Raw genomic sequence first — 16916 nt, 5'->3', positions numbered from 1 at the left:
GGGCACATGGCCTCGAGGGACCTGAGTGCTGCCAGCTCTCCACGGCCAGGCTGGACAGCAGCACTGCCACAGCAGCTTGCTGCAGGCTCCAAACCCTGGAGCTGATTCCCCCCCCTCCTGCTACGTGCAGCAGATTGGGAAAATTTTATGCTGCTTTTCCTCCGTGGAGCTCTCTTTGCAGACCATCAGCTGTCTCCCACTCCAGTGTTGCATAATCTGCTGGCCAGGTTTAAAAAAAGATGCTGTAGCAAAAATGTGGTGCACTCAGGGCTGCCTTTGGACTGCTCTGTGTTTCACAGGGATTTGGGAGTAAGAAATAAGGAAAACTGATTTCCATCCTCTAGCGTGCTTTAATTGATAGGGCTCAATTCCCCTTCCATAAAGTGCACTCCCCCGTCCTGTCTTGTCCTGTCCTGTCCACCACCCCAGGGATACTGGTCTCTTCCTCTTCCTGGAGGCAGAGGAGTGGAAGCTTTGCCTGCACCCCCACACACTCTGTGGGTGCACCATGGTGAACACAGCCATGAGGGTGTGTTATGTGTCACCCCAACACCTGTATGTTGTGTGTGTCCTCCAACATCTGTAGGACTGTGTGTGCTCCCCACAGCACCTGTATGTTGTGTGTCCCCCCCAACACCTGTATGTTGTGTGTGTCCTCCAACATCTGTAGGACTGTGTGTGCTCCCCCCAGCACCTGTATGTTGTGTGTCCCCACCAACACCTGTATGTTGTGTGTCCCTCCTAACACCCGTGTGTTGCTGTTCCTGGCCAGGTGAACACAGCCATGCACGAGGCCAAGCTGATGGAGGAGTGTGATGAGCTGATGGAGATCATCCGCCAGCGCAAGCAGGTCATCGCTGTCAAGATCAAGGAGACAAAGGTGAGGGGGGCTGGCTCATGTGTCCCTGCTCCAACCACGGGCAGAGGGGCCGCAGCCATGAAGGATTTGCTTTGGGCAGCCATCAGTGTGCTCAGGTTCATCTTCTTGCTGTCCAAAATCTGGGCGTCCCTCACTGCTGCTGCCCCAGGGCTCCTCCGCCACGGACAAGGCATGTGCTGGATGTGGCTGGAGGAGGAACGGTGTGTGGGTTAGCGTGACAAGTTGGTGCAGAGGCTTGGATCACTCTAGACAGCTTCCTCGGGGCTTTTAACTACCACGGTCCTAATAGAATAATGTGGAATTAATACTGAAGGACCGGAGCCCAGCGCTGCAAAGAAAGCAGAGGCTGCACAGTCTGCACTGCAGCACAGCTGAGGGGGGAGCTGCTTCTCACCCTTTTCTTTGTAGGGGTGTTTGGAACCTTCATCCAGCGGTTCCAGGTGTTTTGCAGTGGTTTCTTTGTGTGATGTCCCACCCCAAAGGGAAAGGCAGCACTCAGGATTTATAGATGCTCATGGTCGAAAGGACTGGCAGAAGTCAGAGGGTCTGCAAAAGCTTACAGAGTTTTGTTAGTAAATTACAAGTACTTTATTTGGCATGGAAATTTATATAGGTTAGTTCCTCATCTCCCAGTATAAGCACATAGCACTGGGTTTTGGATAAAGGGGTAGAGTGAACAGGAAGAGAGAGAGAGAGATGGATTAAAGGCGGAGAGAGAGGAAGAAAGAGAGATCACCAGTCCTGGTTCCAGCAACAGGGTGTCCAGGGTCAGGGGGCACTGCCTGGGCTTCACGCGGGGGCCTTTTTATAGATAAGTTTTCCCTGCCCTGGGGAGAAGTTTCTCCCTTTCTGTGCAAGTCACTTCTCATGGGCAGTCCATTTTTCCAGACCTTTCTGGAAACGGGTCAGAGGCTTCAGGTGTCTTTGGTGGTCTTGATCTCCCCTACAGGCCATGCCCACTTCTCCACCTCACTCCTGCTCTGCTGTGTTGTGCTTATCTTTAGGAGCCAGAACAAGGATGTTTGTCCCAGAAAAGTGCTGCCCTACCTCTGTAGGGCCCCTTCTCCAGCCACAGCAACCCTTGGGCTCCACACATGTGACAGGGAGAGGCTGGAGGGCTGGGCTGTAGCTCTGGGTGGTGCCCTTGGGAGCTTCCATGAGCCCTTTGTTGTTCTCACTGAGTTTGGGTGTGCATTGGGGTCCCACTGCAATGCCCACAGCCAAGCCCCAAATACAGATGTTTCCCAGGTGTAGACTGGGAGCAGGTTCCGCTGCAGGCATACACAGGAGAGCCACCAGCATGACTCTGGGACACCCTGGCATCAGTGGGAGCTTTGAAATCCTGCTTCTACCCCAAGCACTCCAGGGAACATATTTTATGTAACGGTGCCGTCTGCCGGTCCATCTGTCTGTCTGCTTGCACTTCCCACTCTCTTCCCTGATGGCTCCAGGCTGTGCTGTCCAGTTCAAGCCATGCTTGGGAGGAGCTGGAAGCTCCAAACTGTTGTTTTCCTACAATTGACACCTGGGCAGAGGTGAGTGGCATGGATTAGTGCCCAAACTCTCCGCAGAGGCAGCGCTGAGGAGCTGCCAACCCAGCACTGCACCAGTGGGAGATGGGTGTGTGGACACTGGTACTGGCCATACTGGATTTGGCTTCCAGAGTTACCTGGGAACTGGAATAAGCATCTGTGCCAGTGAAAAGAGGCCAGGGATGGAAAGGTGCAGGTGTGCAGCATTGCAGATACCTCTGTACCCTCCCTGTGCTGTCTGTGGTGGGGCTGGGCAGGGTTCCCCCTTGCTTCCAACACCTGAGCAGCAATTTCCAGGTCAGAAGGGGACGCAGCTTTCCCAGGAGCCCCAGCTAAAAACATGGGAGAGTTTAAAAAGCTTGAAAGACAGCTCCCCAGAGCCACTGGGGCATTCCTGTGCCATTTCAACGCTTCTTGCTCCCCATGAGCAGGCCCTGGCTCAGGATGGGGCTCCCTCTGTGCTTTTCAAGCTGCTGAGCTCCCTCTGTTCCTCTGGCAGGTGATGAAGCTGCGGAAGCTGGCTCAGCAGGTTGCCAACTGCCGGCAGTGCCTTGAGCGCTCCACGGTCCTCATCAACCAGGCTGAGCACATCCTGAAGGAGAACGACCACGCACGGTTCCTGCAGACTGCCAGGAACGTGGCTGAGAGGTGGGCTGGGCTCAGGGCTCTGATGCTGCAGTTGTCCACTGGTCGCAGGTTCCTGCCCAGAGATGACTTTGTCCCCAGAGATTCCCAGTCCCTCCTGGAGCCTCCCACCATGCTGCCCTCAAATAAACCCCGAGGTCAGGTTCCCATCCCTCACAGGACAGGTGTTGCATGGCTGGTCCTAACAACACTGTGGAACAACACTGTGGAATACGGGGGTGGGAAAGTGGTGGGAATGCCAATCCACAGGATGCCCGGGGGCCAGTCAAAGCTGGGATCCCCAAGGATGAAGCCCCCCTACTCTCAGGGGGGCTAGGCTGCTCCCCTGGGCAGTGGTTTGTAGGTGCAAACTGGTTTCCTGACAGCAGGAACATCACAGTGAGGCTGCCTGCACCCCTCTGCCCCCCCTGCCATGGCCAGGCTTTGGGAAACATGTGCACCCTGGCGCGTACTGATGGTCCCTTCTTTCCTTCCAGGGTCGCCATGGCAACTGCATCCTCGCAAGTTCTGATACCAGATATCAATTTTAATGATGCCTTTGAAAACTTTGCTTTAGATTTTTCCAGAGAGAAGAAGCTGCTGGAGGGGCTGGATTATCTAACGGGTGAGTGCACGGGCACATTCCCCTCCGCTGCACCCCGTGTGCTCCCCACAACCCCATGTCTTCCCCTCAGCTCCTGCCCCCGTGCCCCACATCTTCCCCTTAGTGCCTTCCCCTACGCTCCACCAGGGGCTGGCAGATGCATTTTAAGACTTAACCTGTAAAAAACGCTGGGTCAGCTGTGGCAGAGCAGGGGCCGTGCTGTCCCCAAGACAGTGACGTGTCCCCATCCTCCCATTTCACTCTGCTGCTCCTGCAGGATCCATAGAAAAGTCCAGAAAGCTCAAAAATTATGGTCTCTGTTACCTGGGGAAGAGTCTGATGCCCATAAGGATGCGAGAGGGATAAGGATTACATAAGGATCCATAAGGATTACAGGGAGGGAACAGTGAATTAACCAATTATTATGCTTCTAATGCACTCTGCACTTTAACATTTCCCTTTTCCTGCCCTTTTTGAGGGTCTCTTGGTCCTAAATTATGAACCCTGTTGGGCAGGACCTTTCTGGGCCCCACGGTGCTGCAACACAGACTGAACACTGCCCTCAGGGGTCTGAGAGCACCAGCAGCTGCTGGACTGGCCTGTGCTGGAGCACTGAGGGGATGAAAGCTCCAGGGAGGCAAGGACATCCTCGCTTACCCAAATCCGATTTTATTATCACAAAGCAGATCAGCTTTCACTGAAAGACTAACACAAACATGTGTCCGGATCAGTTATGGGATAAACTACTTATTCCACAGCCAGTCCTGGGGAATAGGTGGATTTGGAAGTGGGTTCTCAGCCTGTTTCAAAGTGGGGGTGTCAGACCTGATGGAGCGGCAACAAAACCCCTGTGCTCTGACCCCTGGATGCTTCGTTAAACTAAAAAATTTAATTTAGTTTGAAACACAGTGATAGATAAAATGAGGGATTTCTGGGTGTCCAGAGACTCTGCTCCCACCGCGAGCCCACCCCATCCTTATGGGAGCAGAAAAGCCCTGGGTTTTCAAAGAAGGAAAGCCCAAACTGACTGAAGTCTGTGGTCTGTGCCCTCCTGCAGCACCGAACCCGCCGTCGATCCGCGAGGAGCTCTGCACGGCCTCGCACGACACCATCACCGTGCACTGGATCTCAGAGGATGAGTTCAGCGTCAGCTCCTACGAGCTCCAGTACACCATCTTCACCGGCCAGGCCAACTTCATCAGTAAGTCACCACGTGCTGCGAGGGCTGCGGTTCCCTTCGGGAAGGAATTCCAGGCTGCCCAGAGAAGCTGCGGCTGCCCCATCCCTGCAAGTGTTCAAGGCCAGGTTGGATGGGGATTGGAGCAACCTGGGCTAGTGGAAGGTGTCCCTGCCCATGGCAGGGGTTGGAACGAGATGATCTTTAAGGTTTCTCCAAGCCCAAACCATTCTGTGATTCTGTAAGGAGAACATTCTCAGTGGTTTAAAGACTGGGAATTCATGTAGGAAACAGCAGCAAAGAATCCACCAAGGGCTGCAATCAGAGCTATGGAGACCTCCCCGTGCTGGGGGTCCATCCCTGAGCTGCTCTGCCCTGCATTTGGTGCCATCAGCCCTGGCTTGTTGAAGCACAGGGAGCATTGGAGGGTCTCACCCATCTCACAGCTCCCAGGTCCATACATCTGGGATCGTATGGGCAAGGCAGCACTGGCTGATAATTAACATGGTTTATAAACCCTCTGTAACAACACTGAGTCACGTCTCCAGGTCATTTCTCGTGCAAATTGCTGCCATACCTAATTGTTTTTCCACACCGCCACAAATTTGCCTGACAGGAATGGGATTTGAGGACCAAGGAGGGATCTCGCTGATGTTCCGTGGCTTGTGAGAAAGTGTTATTCCTGGTTTTCTCTAGCAGCACTTGCCGCTGGGGAAAGTGCTGACACGGTGCCTCAGAACGGGTGCTTTGGGCCGCCATCAGTCTGTCCCACTGGCTGGGAGGACGCTGGCCCTGGGAGCACGGTGTCACGGCTCCGGAAGGCTGCGCAGTGCACTCTGGAATGCGCAGGAAGCTGCCGGAGAAAGTTCCTTGTGGCTTTCCAAGCTGGATGTCACCTCTCCAGCCCCAGCCCAGCCTTTGCTCTTGTTTTGGGAAACAAGATGATGTGTTTCCTCTCAGTCAGAGGCTGTATGGTATCGGTGCTGCCGCAGCCAGATCTACCCTGCTTGGCTCTCCTCTCATTCCCAGCTACAGCATGTTGTCTCCAGCACTTTGTCCTTCTCTGGAAGCTTGGAGAGCTCGGCCACCTCTCTGGCTCTGCTTTTGGATGACCACCAGCCCCATGTCCACTGCACTACCAGCCGAGGGCAAGACAGGGACAGTGCTGATGTCATTGAATGGTTTCAGTGGGGAGGGACATCAGAAGGTCCCTGAGTCAGCTCTGCAGAAGCTGGGCTGACAGGGTACTCAGGGCTTGCTCCTTGAGAAGTAAGAACTGTCTAGGGGTGGAACATCCGGTGCTTCCCCACCCCCAGCTGCAGCTTGTGCCCTTGCCCTGGGGCCATGCTGGGGAAGGATCTGGCTCCCTCCTCTCCCCAAACGCTACTTTGGACACATGGCTTGGACTCCCATCCATCGAGGGACTTGGGAATGAGTCACCCCCCCAGTCTGGGGGTCTGGCGCAGGCGTTGAGAAGGGGGAGCTGTGGTGACTATGGGGATGAGGAGCAGCAAGGGCAGGGCTGGAGGAGAGCCCTGAGAGCACATGTCAGGAGTGTCCTTCTTAGCCAGCTTGGGTTGCTATTGCTGGGAAGAGTGAAGAAAACACGAGTTAAATCTCCGAGGAGAAAATGAATAACGTATGGTCCCTTGGAATAGCACAGCCGGGTCCGGGTGAGCCCTGGCTGAACTCATGCATGAAGAGACACTGGAACACTGAGCAGGAGTCCGGGAGGCTGACCAGGAGAGGAAATACCTTTCCAAGGAGCACACAGTTGGCCTGTGGAACCCATCCCCTTCACGCTCCCATCAAAGCCAAGAGCTCAGCAAGAGCCGGACGTTTTTATGGATGACAAATCCTGCAATAAAAAGGATTTTTTTATGCTTTGGCGAGGGTAGGAGCCCTCAGTCTTCAAGGCCAAGCTCTTTGTGGTTGTTTTGGGAAATAAGCCTGCTTGGGAGGCCGAATCCTTCCCGCTGTCGTCTCTCAGCCACTTTGTTCTTCCTCATGGAGGATCCCCAGCTGGTCCTTCCTGCAGGGAGGTGACAGCCACCAGTGTCAGGCTGGAAGCTGTGTACTATGACGAGAGCAGCTCTCTGTGTAGGCTGCAATCAGGATCACATCTGTTTTATTTTCTATTTCACATCACATTGCTCTGCGCCCCTCGGCCATTCCCATGTGTGTTCTAAACCAAATCCAGGCTGACAGGGGCTGCAACCTGCCCTTGTCCTGTGGCTGAGCCAGCCGCTGGAGATAAATGAACACCCCACGGAAGTCATTGAAGAGGAGGTGAGGAGTGTTCCCAGCTCCTGCCCCCCAGCCCTGCATGTGCTGAAAACCCTCCTCCAGTCACCCTGAATTCACAACCCACTCCTCACCTCTCACCAGTTCCAGTAAGCCTCCAGCTACTGCTTCCAAGCCTCTTCTTTATCCGTCTTTTGGCTCAAAGCCCTCAAAGCCCTGGCCCTGTGCTGCAATAGCTGCCCCAGAGCTGTGTTCAGGAAGCTCAAGCGCTGCTGCCATGGTGGGTCCTGGGCTCTCACTGCCCCAGCCCCCCAGTTCCTCCCAGACCCTGCCAGATCCCTGTCCCCCAGCACTGGCTGCTCAGGTGCTCATGCTGGCTGCAGGTGATCCTTATGCCAACTATGCTGGTGGCAGGAACAGCCTCAGTGGCTCAGTGTAGGGCTTTTCCCCTTTCCTGGAGCACTGTGTCCCCTAATGTACAACATTACATTTCCATACATGCCAGGCCCCGCAGTTCCAACACTGCAAACCACTGCAGCAGTCAGGCTTGGCACTTCCAGGGTCTTGGATTTTTCATTCCCTCCCATTTCCAGAAAGAGTTCAGGCTCCTGAATGATTTCCAGGCATCTGGATCCCTTCACTGAGAGCTCATTTTCTTTGAACTGCTCTGCAGACTAGTCTGCCCAGGGAGCTGAAGCATCAGCATCCCTTGGCCTTATTAGTTCCCACCCTGGAGCACTGAGCACCAGGCAGGAACAGGATTCAGGTGCAAACAAGTTGATTCAATTGCAAATACGTCCCTTTCTGCTTCTGGAATTGCTTATTGTGGACCAGGAGCAGGAGAGAGACTGTCCTGTGGGAGCAGACATGAGAGAGGATAATAGTGGGGTGAGGATACGATGATGGTGAGATCAAGATCATGGTGAGCATCACCCCCTCCTTGGCACCAGCAGTGACCTCTGCCATCTGCCCTGGCTGAAAGGTGCCACTGGCTGAATTCTCCTTTCTCTGCACCTCTTCCCCATCACTTCCCACGGCAGCATCCCAAGATGCCAGCACGCCAGCCCTGGCTCTGCCTCACCAACATTGCCTTGATGTGATAATGAAAGAGATTCTGAGTTGCTGGGATTTATCATCTCTGGAAGTTTCCCTACAGACACTCTGAACTCCCAGGCAGGCGGTAAATCCTCCCAAGGGACGTGCGGTTGTGAGCTCTGCCTGAGCAGCATGGGGACTTTGTATTCTGTCCTTCCCTGGCAATAAATCTCTCCCTGCCTCTCCTGCACTGCAGGTCTTTACAACTCCATGGACAGCTGGATGATCGTCCCGAACATCAAGCAGAACCACTACACGGTGCACGGGCTCCAGAGCGGCACCCGCTACATCTTCCTGGTGAAGGCCATCAACCAGGCGGGCAGCCGGAACAGCGAGCCCGCCCGCCTCAAGACCAACAGTAGGTGCCCGGGCACTCACCTGGCCATGGCAGGTGTGGGGGGGGAGAATTTCCTGGGTGTTGGGGCTCCAGGGGTGTGGCTGAGCGCTCCCGGTGAGCCCACAGCGGCTGGCACAGGATGGAGACCGCGGGGTGTTTAAATTATCGAAGTGCCCCTCTCGGTGCTTCTGCTCCTTCCCTGCCTTGGGATAGTCTCCTGCTACCCCATGTGGTGCCCTGTGCTCCTGTCAGCACCCATCCCTGGGGTCTTAGGAGGTCATAAAGGCCCATCATTCTGGTGGCTTTACATCCCTGGGCTTTTTGAGGCTAATGCACAGAGTCCCAGAGCAACTGTGTTCTTGTGTGTGCCTTTGCTCGCAGAGAGTTGTGATTTTAGGGAGCCATAAGGATGTTGAAAAGTGTCTCCATGGTGGTGGATGGGACTTTGCAGCCACACGCAAAGCAGAAGTTGCACTTTCCAATGCCCCAGGGATGCCAAATGCGTTTAGGGGAAAGCCAAACTCGGAGACCAGTGGTTCTGGCACAGATAGAGCTCCTGGATTTGCGATGGAAAACCTTTTCCCACTGACCCCTAGCCTGGGGGGATGCCACGGGGGGAGGGACAATGTATGGTCTTGGAGGAGGGAATAAGCTGGCTCTTCAGGCTCCTACTCACTGTCTGATCTGTGCCCACATCTCTCCGATGCTCCCATGTCTCTGTGCAGCCCTGGTGAGCACAGCTCTCCCTTTTCCCATCTGTCCCTTTTCCCAACAATGGCTTCTACCTGGACAAGGCTTTTGTGATGATTTGTCACCTACACCTCCTTTTCTTTGCATGACGTTAAACTGAATAAAATGACATTGAGGCGGTGGGGCTGAGGGAGCTGCTGGGGAGCAAACTCCAATCCAATCTGCCTGTTTATTAAAAATTTATCCCTCTTGTGGCTGCTGTTTTTCAGCGCTTGCCCAGCTTTGAAAAGCACTCCTTCTGGGAAGGAGGAATAGGCAGCTTGGGAAGCCAGGAGCGAGGGCGGTTGGCCATGGCAGCAGCTCCCAGTGGACAGGGGTTGCTTTCTGGGATTTTAGCTGAGTGTCAGTCACCAGAGCTGCCAGCACAGCACTGAGGGCTTCTGCTCAGAGAGAGACTCAGTTTGATAAGAGCCTCATCTGGTTTTGAGCTCCCCTTGCTGCAGGGATGTGTCTGCAACAGCTTCCTGCCTGTTCGAAACCTCGAGCAGCCTCACCTGAGGCACGGCACAGGTTATGTGTGAGTGTGTTTTTGTGTGTGCCAAAGCCCCTTCCACAAGGGCTGATCCTTCTCTTCCCACTCTGGACAGGAGATGCGTGTGGCACTGATGGGCACACATCCCTCCTTGCTGCTGTTTTGCCATTCCTTTGCCATCTGTGTTTGTGGAAACTTCTGAATTCCTGAAGGTTTGATTTAGCCACATATATGGATATAATATAAACTGATATACTTTCTCCTGTGGCCAGCTTTGGAGGACAAGGGCTCCTTTGGGGTGTCTGATGGTGCCACCACCCCGTGCTGCATCCCCAGCGTGCCCCCCGGCCGTTCACCCCGCCTGTATTTGGGACCAGGGTTTCTCCTTTTCCTGTGTACAACATTCAGACAACATCACACCCACGCTTTCCCACCGCTGTAACCTTGGTCCAAATGTCAGCAGCTCAACACGGAGACAGCCCATTAGCATATTTCACAGCCTGTTCTGTTCCAAAAGTGATGTCTGGAGAGATCCCTCCATTGCCAGAAGGTCAGTGTCAGGACACATTGATTTCCGCGTCGACCTGTCAGTGCTGGCACTAAATCTGTGTTCCCGAGCAGAAGAGCTTGGGAGAACAGGTTTGGTTTAATGGCAGGGGGACCTTCCTCTGCTGAGGCTGGACCTGAGCAGGACATATTTAGGAGCAAGTGTCCAAAAGTGGATAAAAGAAGTGCCAGAATGCAGGGACAGGCCCGGCTCTGGCAATAAATAAAGTGCAGGGAAGGTGGGTTTTACAGTCTTTGCCTTGACCAGTGCAGCCTGATCTTATTCTCCCTTGCAATTTTTCTCTTCGTGATTTCTGCATCTCTTGGCAAAACCTCAGTGTGGTACAGGATGGCTCCATCCACATCTCATCCAGGATGTCAGGTGTGGATCTGATGCCTGAGCAACAGGCTCTGAAGTACCTGTTAGAGACTGGATTGTGTTAGTGCAGATGTTTTTAAGGAGCAGGATGTGTGTCCCTGTGTTCCTGCAGCTTGGTTTGCATCCTGGGCAGAACGTGGTGGGCACTTGCAGCCAGGACAGGAATGGTTCCTTGGGAATGAAGTGCATGTCCATCCCTCCCTTCTACCCATACATGTCTTGAGCTAAATGCAGTCACTAGCTGTCCACCCTCCCCACTCTGCCCCATCCCTGTTCCCTCACAGCTGGAGGAGTGGGGTGCACAGGAACTTCTGTTCTGTGGGGCATGGGCTGGTGTGGCACTGGTGTAACCCCTGCACTGACCCCCCAATGGGGTGGTCTCCTGTTCCCTGGATTTGGCTGGGTGTGGGAGGTTGTCTCCTGCTCCTGGGGATCTCATCCTAGCTATTTCCATAGCTGTTATGTAAAGCAGCAGGTGGCCTGTCCTGGCTGTCCCTATAGACAGAGACAGGAACATCCCAAGCCAGTGAGCCCCTGCTCACAGCTATGGCTGTGGGAGCCCTGCAGGGCCCAGGGCAGTGGGGTGGGTGTTGGGGGTCCTGCAGGGTCAGGGGGTGCAGGGCCAGCACACACCTCCCTCTGCCTGGCTTCATCCCCACACACCACCGATGACCTTGACCGTGTTCCTGGTTGCCCCCTCTTTGCTCCCACATGCCTGGTGCCAGACAAGATTTCCTCTGCTCCACTTGGACACTGCCACACTCCAACTGCAGGGAAGAGAGGGATAATCCAGCTGATAAATGCCCCAGGGGTGCAGCCAGCTGTGTCCAGCCCTGAAGCCGGCTGTTTCCTCACAGCTCCCAAGCCCCCTGCAAAGATGACCAGCATAAGGCTATCAGGAATATCCCAGCAAGCTGAATTTATGGGATAAAGGTTATCTGAGTGACCAGTCCAGGACATACACGGTAATGACGAGAGCAATCTTTGCAACCCCCAGCTCTCTGCCAGGCACGGTTGGGGGCTGGAGGGTTGCAGTGACCTGGGGGCACAGGGGACAGTGAGGGTGGTTTTGGGCAGGGAGCAGGTAGTGAGGGCTGCTCTGCCCTCTCGTGTAGTGGGAGTTCCCCTCCCTTTGGCAGCTCCCATGCTGGGGATTTGAGGTTGGGATCATCACAACTCTGTGAAGCCTGTGGTTTCCCAGTGCCAGGGAGATATTTTGGGAAGGGGGTTGGTGGGAGCAGGCGCCTGGCCATGTCCTCTGAAACACCCTCTGACCTATCCCAGCCCATGTGCTGCTGCCTCACACCCCGCCCATCGCAGACACTGCCTGCGGATGCGGCTCCAGAGCCCGGTCCAGGACGTGCCAGCACAAACCAGTGACAAGGGCTGGGCTCCAGTTCTTCACGCTGACCTCAACGAGGGGTCGCCTTCAGAAACAGGGCTGTGAGTGTCTCTCTGCTGACAGAGCCAAGTATTTTTATACCTCACTTCCTCAGAGCTTGTCTCTCTGCGTTACTGCCAGGAAAAGATACGGCAGAAAGATCAGAGCAGCCAGAGGAAGGAGGGGGCAGGTCAATCCCAGTTTGCAGCTTTAGTTTCAGGCCTCTCAACTCAATTATCCAGCAAATTGGTAGCACGAGCTACCATCAGGTATCAGAGCATGGCACGGAGGAGCTTCGTTCTGCAGTTGCACTTGAGAGCTCTCCAGCCTCGTGTTATTGATGTTGCAGCTGTTTGCAGGGGTTTCTGGGGTTCTGGGGGTCCCCAGCCTTGCCCAGCTGTTTGCAGGGGTTCCCAGACCTGGCTCAGGCCCCCTGTCATGAGTGGTGTGGGTGTTTCTCCTCGCTGGGACTCAATGTCCATTGCCAAAAATGGGAGCATGCAGGAGGAAACAGCTCTTTGTTCCCAGAGCCAGGTCAGGGACCCCTCAGCTACCAAAATATGAGGGTGAAGATGTTTGCAGGATTTGAGGTGTTTTCTGCAGCTGCCATTTGCTTTGTCCTGAGGAAGGTGAATCCCTATGGAAATAGTCTCTGCTGCCTGTGTGCTCTTTACTGCATCTCAGGTGAAAACACACCAAAAAAACCCACCAGAACTCAATTTGCTTCTTCACAACATCTTGGGGTTTTGTTTGCAAATCTGGGGATAGTCTGAGGGCTTCCAGAGGGAAATCATTGAAAACCGAGGTGGTCGCATGAAGCTCTGGAACCAAGAGTGCTGGGACATCACCCAGATTTGGTCTGGCTTTGGGGAAAAAACCCCAGCAAACCACCATTGAATGTGTAAAGCTGAGAGCACGGGATGTTAAAAGCACCGGAATTGGGTTTCGTGTGGAATTTAATGTAGTGCCTGCTGCTCCTGCACTTTGCAGCAGCCTGGGTCACCCTCCTGCTCCCTGCAGGTGCCAGCAGCAAGGGGCTGTGGTGGCATCCTCTCCCCACTGTCCCCCCTGGGCACGGTGGCTCCTACCACAGCCACACATTGTCACCAGTGTCACTAACACAGACTGCCACAGAAGGGCTAGTGTGGGGTTTCCAGCCCTGCTGAGACACCCTGTAGGCAATCCCACAGCCCTCGTGGGACCTCACACTCAGCCCCGTTCCCGCCCAGCCCTGTGGGTTTGTGGGCTCCAGCCAGTGCTCCCTGAGCATGTGTGCCATGTGTGGAGCAGCTGTTTCCCAGAGTAGCTTTTCTTTTACAGCAGCAGCCAGGAAGGGTCAGCCACCAGCCCTCAGCACCCAAAGGTGCTCCTGTGTTTTACAGAGGGGTAAACTGAGGCACAAGCTCTGCCTGCAGCCATGCAAGGGTGGACCAGAATATCCTCAGGGCTGGGCACACTCCTTTAGCCATGCCAAAATCATAGTGCTGTACAGGGAAGCCAAAGTCTGTCCTGATCCAAGAACAAAGAGAGAGATGGGAGAATACTGGAGTAGGGAGCAGTGAGGCTTCCCAGGTAACCCTCCCCTCACCACCCCATAATGGGGGGCTTTGGTTTGGGCTTCTCAAAACACAGCCTTCTGGCTTCTCCTTTCCACATCTGGTCATCAAATGACCCTAAGTTATGAAAGGAGAGGAAAAAAAAAAAGCATTGAAGCAAAAGGGATTGTGAAGTTTCCTTTACCCCCTGAAAAAAAACTCAGCCTGGCTGAGCAGAGCCACTCAGGCAGGGAAGGGGGAGTGTCAGGGGCTGGGCAGTGCAGGCAGGGCTGCCCATGGGCAGTGATGCACCAACCCCCTGACCCTCCATGCTGAGGATGTCTGTGTGCACAGGTGTTTTCCTGACTCCCACCCGTGCCCTGGCAAGGCTGCATGGCACCAACACCTGGAGCCTGTGGAGAAACCCTGATGGTGGAATGTGTGGGGGAGCTGGTGCCCAGAGCGATGGCGCTTATTGGCATGAGGGAGGGCAGGTGCTTGCAGGGCTGCGTGGGGTTATCCATGCAAACAGCACAGCCAGCACGTGTCCTTTGGCAAGCAGTTTGGCTTTGTGTGCTGCTAGTGTTACAGAGGAGATGCAGTTGGGTTTCAAGCCAGCATCAGGGATCTGCAGAATCCGTCAGCCTCAGTTCTGTTAATTGTGGAGGAAGCCCGGGCCAGGCACTCATTGCCAGCCTGGTGCTCTCACCTCCCATCCAGCTCTGCTGGACACGGGCTGGACATGCTTAGACATGCTTCCACACCCTGGACTGTGCTCTCTGAGCAACGAGATTTTGTTTGGCAACAGAGAAGTACGGATGCACAGCAGACAAGACCCCGGCTATGTGCCCTCTAACACGTAACTGCAGCCTGAGCACTGTGAGGAGCAGTCTGTGCCAACAGCTGATGGGATTCAGGGGTGGGCTCAGTGCCACCGGGCTGCACTTAGCCCAGCACTTACTGGTCTGTCCCTTTCCTGTGCTTATGTCACTCTTATGACTGCTAATAGTGTATAGATCCATTCAGGAATTCAGGCTGCACACCCTGCCCAGGTTTGGCTCGCAGTGCATCCATCCTGATGGCATCTTCAGTGTCGTTCCCGTTACCAGGGGACAGCCTTGTTTCTGCCACATTTTGCATCGTTAGTGGAGGACAAAAGGAAACTTGAAGGGGAAATAAACACTGGAAGGGGGTAATGCCCAATAAGGAGACCTTGGACATCCCCAACCCCTCATTTGGGGGTCCCTGTGACAGGACAATGCAGCCGTTCCCAACAATGCTGCCCATCCTGGCTGCTCTCCAGTCAGGATCCTCCCCCAGGAGCAGAAAGCTCACTCTCTGGAGCTCATATATCTTTGCATTTTCAAGTTTCACCTCCTTTCCCTCTCTTTAGCCTGGGAAGGTGAGTGAATGTGCTGCTTTTGTCCCTACTGGATATCTGTAATCCAGAGTTCTCAGCTGGTAGGGGAACCCGTGGCTCATGGAGGATAGCCAAAGAGCCCATGACAGACCTTTTCTGCCATGTTCTCCCTGCACAGTGATGCTAACAACACAAATCCTAATCCATGTGTCCCCTCCCCACAGGTCAGCCATTCAAGCTGGACCCCAAGATGGCTCACAAGAAGCTGAAGATCTCCAACGATGGGCTGCAGATGGAGAAGGATGAGAGCTCCTTGAAGAAGAGCCACACGCCAGAGAGGTTCAGTGGGACGGGCTGCTATGGGGCAGCTGGCAACGTCTTCATCGACAGCGGCTGCCACTACTGGGAGGTCGTGGTGGGATCCTCCACCTGGTAGGCACTACCTGTGTGTGCGGGGGGTGCTTTCCCAGTCCAACCTCTGCCAGATGTGTTTTGGGCATGTGAAGCTGTTGCTGTGCCACTTCCACAGATGGGTGGGCTCCGGAAGCACAGAGTGCTGCTTCCACAGGCAGGTGGGCTCTGAAGGCACGGGGTGCCTCTTCCACAGGCAGGTGGGCTCTGAAAACGTGGGGTGCCTCTTCCACAGGCAGGTGGGCTCTGAAAACGTGGGGTGCCTCTTCCACAGGCAGGTGGGCTCTGAAAGCATGGGGTGCCTCTTCCACAGGCAGGTGGGCTCTGAAAGCATGGGGTGCCTCTTCCACAGGCAGGTGGGCTCTGAAGGCATGGGGTGCCTCTTCCACAGACAGGTGGGCTCTGAAGGCATGGGGTGCCTCTTCCACAGGCAGGTGGGCTCTGAAAGCATGGGGTGCCGCAGCCATCAGAGCTGGGCTCGGTCCTGCGCTGGGGGCTGGAGGGTGCTGAGTGAAGCTTCTCCTCTCCTGCAGGTACGCCATCGGCGTGGCTTACAAGTCAGCCCCCAAAAATGAGTGGATCGGGAAGAACTCCTCTTCCTGGGTTTTCTCCCGCTGCAACAACAACTTTGTGGTGCGGCACAACAACAAGGAGATGCTGGTGGAGGTGCACCCGCAGATGAAGCGCCTCGGCGTCCTCCTGGACTATGACAACAACGCGCTCTCCTTCTATGACCCAGCCAACTCCCTCCACCTCCACACCTTCGAAGTCTCCTTCATCCTGCCAGTGTGTCCCACCTTCACCATCTGGAACAAATCCCTGATGATCCTCTCGGGGCTGCCTGCCCCGGATTTCATTGATTACCCCGAGCAGCAGGAGTGTAACTGCCGGCCCCAGGAGTCCCCATACGTGTCAGGAATGAAAGCCTGTCACTAGGCTGCCCAGGCCTGCCCGTGCCCCGCGGCGGCACTGGCCGTGCCGGTGGGTGCCGGTGGTCGGAGCTGCCGGCTGGGAGCCCCCTGGCAGCCGTGCTGGAGAGCCGCCGTGCCACCCCAGCAACCGAGCGCCATCCACAACCAGCTCCGTCTTGTTTTAAGGGAAAAGTGGAAGAACCTCGAACCGCAGCTGGAAATAAACTGCTGGTGGTGAGCTCCAGAGTGCATGAGAGCAGCTGGAGCAGCACCTTGACGGTGGCTCCCATCCATCCCTCCCCAAGTGGATTGTCACCCGTCTTCCTTCAGGGGCTGGAAAGGTTGGGGTGGGTTTCGGGGTGACCTGAGGTGCAGTGGTGGTCAGGGGACAGCTCGTGTGTCCTGTGAGGCACCAGTTGGGACATGAGGGATGGGTTCTGGAGCCTGCTGGCAGCTGGTCTGTGGAACTGGAGCCACTGAGCAGTGCTTTTCAGGGAGATCTTTCCATGTGGCTGAGGCTCAGTAGCTTCCCTGGTGGGCTGAATAATGCGTGGAGCCCTTGGGCTTGGTGAGCACTGACGTGGTGGATGGATGGTGGTTATGTGGTGGGGGGTGATGGTTATGTGGCTAATGGTCTGTGAGAGCAGAGGCAGCACTGAGGACGGTCCCGCTGCCTGT

General features: G+C 55.1%; 1 protein-coding gene across 2 annotated transcripts in view; it reads left to right on the top strand.

Moving 5' to 3' along the window:
• Positions 1-16531, top strand: part of MID2 (midline 2) — a 74021-nt gene extending 57490 nt beyond the window's left edge. For both annotated transcript variants that reach the window (XM_064670372.1, XM_064670373.1), the window contains 7 exons: positions 773-880; positions 2912-3060; positions 3534-3661; positions 4698-4841; positions 8353-8514; positions 15141-15348; positions 15861-16531. In XM_064670372.1, the coding sequence (XP_064526442.1) occupies positions 773-880; positions 2912-3060; positions 3534-3661; positions 4698-4841; positions 8353-8514; positions 15141-15348; positions 15861-16263 (1302 nt within the window). In that variant the 3' untranslated portion in view covers positions 16264-16531. The remainder of the gene's footprint in view (positions 1-772; positions 881-2911; positions 3061-3533; positions 3662-4697; positions 4842-8352; positions 8515-15140; positions 15349-15860) is intronic.
• Positions 16532-16916: the final 385 nt, after the last annotated feature.

Source organism: Pseudopipra pipra, chromosome 13 (assembly GCF_036250125.1).
Source record: "Pseudopipra pipra isolate bDixPip1 chromosome 13, bDixPip1.hap1, whole genome shotgun sequence".
Lineage (NCBI taxonomy): Eukaryota > Metazoa > Chordata > Aves > Passeriformes > Pipridae > Pseudopipra > Pseudopipra pipra.
The sequence above is the reverse complement of the archived record's forward strand: the minus strand, read 5'-3'. Positions and strand labels throughout refer to the sequence as shown.